The sequence below is a fragment of the Paramisgurnus dabryanus genome, chromosome 3 (genome assembly GCF_030506205.2).
Source record: "Paramisgurnus dabryanus chromosome 3, PD_genome_1.1, whole genome shotgun sequence".
Taxonomy (NCBI): domain Eukaryota; kingdom Metazoa; phylum Chordata; class Actinopteri; order Cypriniformes; family Cobitidae; genus Paramisgurnus; species Paramisgurnus dabryanus.
Genome location: NC_133339.1, coordinates 17,812,728 through 17,821,025, shown reverse-complemented (window position 1 = coordinate 17,821,025; position 8,298 = coordinate 17,812,728). Strand labels below are relative to the sequence as shown.

Sequence of the window (8,298 nt, the reverse complement as noted above, 5' to 3'; positions counted from 1 at the left end):
TAAAACAACGCGAATCGTGAGCTTAACACCTGCTGTATCTGAAACAGAAGAAATGCAATATAGTGTCATGACACTCGCTGAGATCTCTGGCCATTTTCACAATCATCGCTGTTATTTTACGTACAAATGTGATTAACGGGTGCGATCTGCAGTTCGTAGTGACACGTGTACCAAGGCTACATTAGACATTTGTGATATTTTACAATGACGTATAAATGGACATTCGCCTTAGCTAGTGCCACGATGTTTGGCTCCGCCCTTCTTCGAGCGGTAGGTTTGCTGCTCGCATAGTAACGCCGTCCTGCAGTATCATGGCAACAGTTCAGAACGTGATGACGTATCCTCGGAGTATTATGGGCTGTCGAAGATTATTCAGGCAGAGGGCTGTGGAAAAAATAGCTGCGAGGTAGAAGTAAACATGGAGCTGTCGGCCGTCGGGGAAAGGGTCTTCGCCGCCGAATCCATCATTAAACGGCGCATACGGAGAGTAAGTAGCCATCCCGACCTTGTCGTCGCCATTTCGGCTCTGTCGAAGCGGCGGCTGGGTCTGTTTATGTCCGCCGAAATGACATGTTATACGCGTTAGGTTAGCTTAGCAGCGCTAGCCTGCTAATCTGAGTGTGTGCGCGTGTGTGTGTGCTTTCGCCCACAGGGACGGATGGAGTTTCTGGTCAAATGGAAAGGCTGGTCTCAAAAGTGAGTGATAACAACGATTTCACGATATGGATTGGAACGGGAGAATGCATTTTGTGCTTCCCGTGTTTGCAGAATGTTAGCACGGCTGAACCCAGGCGCTGTGTAACGGTGCGCCCGTGAACGCGAGCTGACAAGGCCAATAATGGGAAACATTCAAGAATTCGGGATCCAATATTTATTAAGCATTACAAGCACGACAGTTTGATTTATTTGTTTAATAATAATTAATAAACATCATAGCACATGCTTTTGTGTATTAATTAATGCATATTGGTAATGCACATATTTACATAATATGGATGATCGATGTTTTAAAATAGAAAACTGCTTTTCTTTTTATTGTTCCTATTTTAATGTAATTATTATTTTTATTATTATTATTTTCGAGCTTTTTAACAGTGTTCGCATTGTATGTTATGGTTTGCTAATAGTTAAATTGCGATTTATTCGTGTAGATACAGCACCTGGGAACCACAGGAGAATATTTTGGATCAACGTCTATTCGCCGCTTTTGAAGAGAGGTCGGCATGTTTTCGTTATTTTTATAAGTCCAGCTGATAAATGAACTATTCAAATGGTTTTCAAAAATCGTTTTTTGTAGCTTCTATAGTTCATTTAAATTTGTTTTACAGAGAGCGGGAGAGGGAACTGTTTGGGCCAAAAAAGAGAGGGCCTAAACCAGAAACTTTTTTATTGAAGGTTAGTGAATATTATGTTTTATTTGATATTTGTTTACATGCCAATGCGAACTCGTGAATTGAATAATAGTAAATTATGTTTATTGAAATGTGTAATGCTATGATTTACATGTTTCTTAAGACACGGCAGTTAAAAATGTACTTTTTGTGGCATGCCCTTTTAAAATGTGTTGATTTCGTTTGTATTTAAATAATGTAGAATTTACCGACGTAAAATATGATGAAAATATATTTGACTCTCATTTTATAAAAATATCTATATTTTACATTCTATAGGCAAAAGCTAAAGCAAAGAGCAAAAACTATGAGTATAGACGGGAGATGTCTCGAGGGATTCGCGTGTCTTTCCCCGTCGCAGAGCCGGTTGTGACGCCTCGGGCACGCGAGGGGCTACGGACGGTCGTGCCGACGATCTTTCCACCGAGCACCGTGAATCGAGGCGAAAGTGTTCGCATCCGACCCCCTGATCCTGAGAGAAGCCCACCGGCGCATGCGACAACATCGCAACGCCCTTTAGATTTTCCCGATTCACCGAAAAAACGGGGACCAAAACCAAAGCAGCGTCCAGCTGAAGGTCCATCCGCTGAAATCGTTAAGAGAAAGCCAGATAAAGCATTATCTTATCGGCCATCCAAAATAGAGAGGCACGGCGAGACATCCAACCACGATGTTATCCATTTAACGCAGAAGTTTCATGAATCGACCAGTATTCAGAAACAAATGGGGGGCAGATCAAGTGATACAAATTTTACACTTGGTGGCACCATGATAAATAAAGGTCATGATATTTTGGGACATGGACGGAAGGAGGGCTCCAGTGGTGCCATAAACCAACCCAAAATACAACAGCCTCCCAAAAATAATCTATTTCGATCCACAAGTCAAACCAGTGATGAACTGGCTTTGAGTTTTGTAGACGAAACAGACGAGTCCTGGCTGCCCTGTTTGAAGAACATGGAGAAAATTATTGTAACTGATGTAACTAGTAAATCTCTGACTGTGACCATCAAAGAGAGTTCAACGGACAAAGGTTTCTTCAAGGAAAAAATATAATGTAATTTTAGGTAAATGATGTGACATATTGTAAACATGAAATATGGTAATCCAACTAAACAGCCTGCATTTTATAGTATATTTACTGTACAGCAAAGTCTTGCAATCGTGTATATAATGCAAAAAAAAAGTATATGTTTAGCCTACATTTCCATTCATATTTTCTATGAAAATGATGTCCAAATGAAGTTTATTTTTCTATAACCCAGATTTTATGTAATGTGCACCAGTTCGTTCTCCGCTTTATTTGTTCCGCCTTCAGCTTTGTTATGAATGTAGGCATAGATGCTGTTAACACACATTATCATTTCAACTTAATGCACCTTTTTAGGGGATATTAGTTTGTTCCTCTTCTTTTTTTTTTTTGGACGTGTATGTGATATCATTTGTTTCGATCAGATTTTTGTATATATTTGTACAAGGTCCAAACGAAGTAGTCTTGTATTAAAACACAACCTTTTAAAAAGGCGAAAAAAATAGATAAGCTATACATTTAATTATCTTTATTCGGTTTTAATTTTGATCCTAAATATTTAAAGGAGTTTGATATTCCTTTGCGATTAAAAAAAAATGCTTAATTGATATGACTGTTTGGTGCCCTAAAATCTTATCATTAAACAGACTACATTTAACATAATTTCCTCGTCAAATATTAAATGAATTGGTACTTAAATTTGCTGTTTTAAAATTGATTATAAATTATTATGCTGGGTGCATAACATTTGGCCGCCAAAATTTATAAAATAAATTACTTAATATAACATGTTTAATTAAGTGATTAGCGTAAAGGTGTCCTATTTTTGCATACATACCGATATGTATCAGAGCCTAAAATAAAAATGTAATTTAGCTATATGTCAACAAGCCTCTTTCTATTATTGATTGTCGTTGTTTAAACACAACTGAACTTTTAATATTATCACCCTTTAGCAAACTTAGAATTTTCCTAAATGATGTTCATCCTTTTAAAAAAAAAAATTATTTAAGGCAAGCCTTAGTAATTATTTTTGACTATATGTAATTTTAATATTACAAGGAACCGCCTGCACAGTTTTAATGACATAAGGTGTAATGCATTATTATTATTATTATTATTATTATTATTATATCGATGATTGAGGTATACATTCCTTTAAAACATTATCTAACTTAGTTTACCTTACAATTTCCACACTCTAAAATGCGGTGTGGTTTCAATCCATTGTTGGTTTAAATACAATTCCGAACTGAACTTGTAGGCAAAATTAAAACTTGTTTGGTTTTTGTCCATATTTGACTTAAGCGTGTTTTAGAGTACATCCAGACATAGACTTTTAAAGGAAATACTTATAAAGCTTTATAGAGTTAGATATTTTGGTATTATTTTATATACTATCATATACGAGTGCCGAAGCAGATGGAGTAAATCGATTTTAACAAATGGTTTAATCATAAATTGTGTCATTTATATAAATCTCGTGTCGAATGTCTGTCAGTTTTATTGTTTGGCAAAATATCTTTGCAATATATGTTTTTTTAAACTGGTAAACAATACGCTAACATAGGCTGGGTTTCAAAATTAGCAGATTGATTTCATTGAAAGTAAAATTATGTTTTATAAGACATTAACGATCGTTTATTCAAGAAGATTCAGTTCATAAAAAGCCACAAGATGTCGCCATGTATGAACTTGATAGAGCACAATCTTTTCCTCCAAATAACCCATTTCATTCACCCGTAACAAGCATCCTTTCATTCAAAATAAACGAAAATACATGCACTCTAAAAATCCAGAGATATTTCAACTTACGATTGTGTCACATAAGGACAAACCCAGTGGTTGAGTTAAAATTAACTTAGTTTGTCTATAATTTATAGGTTAATTTTAACCCAACGGTTGGGTTTGCCCTTATTTGGCTAGACAATCTTAAAAATAAAGCTGCTAAAAAAGGTTATTTGCAGCAGTGCCATAGAAGAACCATTTTTGCTTCCCCAAATTACCTTTTCTTTCACCTTTTTATAGTTTGTTAAACATTTTTTCACTACGAAGAACCTTTTGTTCAATACAAAGGTGCTGAGGATATTTAAGGAACCATAAACCCTGAAAAATAATCTTTATCTTGAAAAGTAAACAATGGGTTGAAACATCTCCTTATTTTTGAGTGCATTGTACGGGCACAGAGTGATAAATGGCCTAAAAGTGTTTTTATGCAAGTACTGTCGTCTTATAGTTTGTTTTAAAAATACACTTTTAAAGGTAAATTGGGGAGACGTATTTGATGCGTTTTCAAGGATTGACGATAATAATTAAATTAAATTAAAATAATTATTTTGCTATAATTATAATTCAAAATTTTAACTGATTATTTGCACTTTTAAGAGAGTCATTGCGCTGGCAATTTACTTCAAAATATGGGAGGGAATATCACTATGCGACACATTGCGATTGTGAATTTGTGTTATTTGCCGCGTGGATCTCATTGAGCGCGTGACATCAGAGCGCTGTTCAATAATACACGAGGAGCTGATGCGCGCTCTCCAGATAAAAAAAAATTAATTAAAACTAGTTTATTGTTATAATTAAATATGATACTGAAATCTTTAACCCTTTACAATCCTTTAAGTTGTCAACGCTATATAATATTTATAAAGACTTTATTATAATTGCATAGGCTGTATTGCGTAAAATAAATGAAATGCAAATTTAAAAAGTTAGGAATGTCATTAAACATTAATTCAATATTTTCAACTCCATGTGTATTTATATTTCAGTGTACACATTACTACTCAACAATTAGGAATCTGTTAGTGACTTATCAAAAGTCTTCTGTCTGTGATCATTTAACTGATTAAAGTGATTATTTTAACTGATACTGAATAACCTTTATAACTAACTGCTGAATAATTTCCCAGGTGATGCATTATAGAGAGTGATAGATATGACAGGGTCATCACCTTTGACACTGTGACTTTAAAAGTTTCCAAAATGTTTTACACCTCTCTGCTTCTTCATAGTCAGCAAAATCATTCAGTTTATGTATAACCTGTTTTATTCACTGAAGTATAACAAATTTTGTCCTTTTTGCCAAATAAAAAAAAAACATTAAAAAGCATTTAAAAGACATCTGTATTAATGTTTTATTAAATGGATGGAAATGTAACATTTATTTACACATATAAACTTGATAGAATTTAAGGAGGGTTTAAGAATATTAAAATATTTTTTTTGTTTAAAATGTATTGCATTTCCCTACATGTTTAAACTGAATGAAGTTTTCTATTTTTATGATTACAGTTAAATGATTTCTATATCCCTAACATTTGAAATAATATAAAATCTTCATGCATTTCATCCATTTATTCCTGTTAAAAAAACAGGATGCCCATTTCCCCCTTAATCAGGTTAGAAACTCTTTATTTCAGTTCTTTAAAATGCAGCTATAAAATTGGCCAAGTATGAAAAAAAAAACATGTAAAATATCTGTGTCTGGATATTACTTTATCAGGACACGCGTGTTATTGTCCCCAAGCAAAAGTCTGAAAGAGAAAGTAGTAAAAACAATTATCCATATAAGCCTCATATCATACATTGTTCATAATGCCTGATGACAATAACTTTACAATCATCCTAAGAGCTTTACCTTACTAATGCAACAGCAATAAGCCCTCCGGCAATTGGACCGACCCAATACACCCAGTGAAAAGTCCAGTAGTTGGTTAGCACTGCAGGTCCAAAAGCTCTTGCAGGATTCAGACAGGTACCAGACACATCACCCCTGCAAAGCACAGAGAGTCATACAGAGACACAGGCACATGTCTTTCTGAGCCACCAAATGAATAAACATACCCTGCTAGAACATTAATAATGAGCGTGCAGCCCACCATAAACGGCACCAAGGGATTTTTGCTCTTGCCATTTACTGCACCCAGTAACACCACTATGGTAATTAAACAAGTCATAGCGGTTTCACCCAATAAAGCCTTCACAATCTGATCTTCTGACTGGAGAATTGTAAACGCAGCACCTTGAGCTTTGCCATAGTTTACAGCTGAGGTCATGCCCTAAAAAAAATCAACCAGAGAAATGTGTCAAATTATTTGTGAAGTTTTGCATTACATGCATTCAGATTTTCAAGAATTATGATTTGCTGTGTTCCCAACACTATAACCTGAGAGATTAAGCTGTTTTACTTTACTTACTTTGGCCATGGCTGCACCCAGTAAACCTCCTGTGATCTGAGAGATCAAGTATGGTGCCACCATCTTCAGAGGCATTCCACCACAAAGGTAGACAGCTATGGTGAATGTCGGATTGAAATGGGAACCGCTGTGTAATCAAGTAAAAAGATGCATTCAGATATGATTCATTTGATGGTCTGTAATATTAAGGTATTATTATTACAAAGCAAATTAATTATATTAAAATCTTAAATGTTTTAAAATGTTTACACTGCAAAGAAGTGAAGTTTATAATATTTAAATCACCATGGCTGGATACGTTTGCATGAAGTGATCTCTAGTATGCTAGAAATGTATTATCAGTTGTTCTTACCTGATCTCTGCCATGCATGCAATGAGTACTGCCACTGCAAGACCATGAACCAATGCCGGCTGAAGTCTCCCCGCAGTCTCCACATCTTCAATGACAGAAACACATCCTATAAACACAAAGAATGTGGTGCCCACCAGCTCGGCTACACACGGTTGAAACACTCGCTCATAGAGGCTCATCTTTCCCACAACTGGTTGTTTCATCAAAGCTTTCTCCATGTCTTGAAGTTGCACTTTGACTTCAACCATTATTCCCAAGTGAGAGCTACAGGTGCAATGGATGTATCTTATATTAGAGGCCGAGGGCATTATCAGTTGTGAGTGACATTACATTGCTTAGTGACCTTTGAGGGCAAATATGTTGTTCATTGATCCGAATGTCAAACCACTTCATTTGAGCTATTGGAGTTTGGAGAAAACATGCTTAATGGGATTACATTTTAACATGCATCCACACTCAGCTAATTTAGGTCTATGAGAACAGAGTATATTTAAACATGAGAAAGTTTAACCTGCAAAATGTCATGGTTATGCAGGTTACAAGAAAAACTAGTAACTTAACCAACTAAATATTGGAAAGGCATTTTCTCACTAAAAGCAAACTTTACGGGAAAGTATTAGTATTGGAACATAATTTTGTAACTGCTATGAGAATAACACAATTGTGACCCTGGACCACAAAACCAGTCCTAAGTAGCATGGGTATATTTGTAGCAATAGCCAACAATACATTGTATGGGTCAAAATTATTTTTTATGCCAAAAATCATTAGGATTTTAAATAAAGATCATCATATAAAGATATTTTGTACATTTCCTACCATGAATATATATAAAATGTATTTATGATCAGTAATATGTGTCGCTATAAGGACTTCATTTGGACCACTTTAAAGATGATTTTCTCAATATTTAGATTTTTTTAATAGTTGTATCTTGGCCAAATATTATCCAAATAAAAAAAAGAACCTTATGACTGGTTTTGTGGTCCAATGTCACATTTAGAGTTGAGGATAATAAAATAAGAGAATGCTAACAGATTATTTGGCTTGGTAAAATAAACCATGTGTTGTGCCTGAGCAAGTTGAAGTAAGAGAGAAAGAATTATAATTTGAATTTAACAGCCTAGCTGTTATTACACTTAACCGTAATTGTACCTTAATTAATGAGAAAGATCATATTTCATTGAGATGTGCATTGCAATGTTGATTTTATAAGGTACGAGACGCTGTGCTTTATCGTGAATAAGTAAGGGCTGAAGGGACCCCTTCAGCCGTTACTTATTCACGATAAAGGCAGCACTTGCCTCAAGTACCTTATTG

General features: G+C 35.0%; 2 protein-coding genes across 2 annotated transcripts; one reads left to right on the top strand and one right to left on the bottom strand.

Annotated features, from left to right (window-relative positions):
• The first annotated feature begins 335 nt into the window (after positions 1 to 335).
• Positions 336 to 5,532, top strand: cbx8a (chromobox homolog 8a (Pc class homolog, Drosophila)). The gene is made up of 5 exons (XM_065252935.2): positions 336 to 487; positions 653 to 696; positions 1,152 to 1,217; positions 1,329 to 1,395; positions 1,671 to 5,532. Exons 1-5 carry the CDS (start codon positions 419 to 421, stop codon positions 2,445 to 2,447), a joined length of 1,023 nt encoding a protein of 340 aa, XP_065109007.1. The 5' UTR covers positions 336 to 418; the 3' UTR covers positions 2,448 to 5,532.
• Positions 5,533 to 5,920: 388 nt separating this feature from the next.
• Positions 5,921 to 7,248, bottom strand: aqp8b (aquaporin 8b). Its single transcript, XM_065252586.1, has 5 exons — positions 6,979 to 7,248; positions 6,627 to 6,753; positions 6,274 to 6,488; positions 6,068 to 6,202; positions 5,921 to 5,963 (listed from the first exon to the last, which is right to left on the bottom strand). The coding sequence occupies exons 1-5, from the start codon at positions 7,224 to 7,226 to the stop codon at positions 5,921 to 5,923; spliced, it is 768 nt and encodes a 255-aa protein (XP_065108658.1). The 5' UTR covers positions 7,227 to 7,248.
• Positions 7,249 to 8,298: the final 1,050 nt, after the last annotated feature.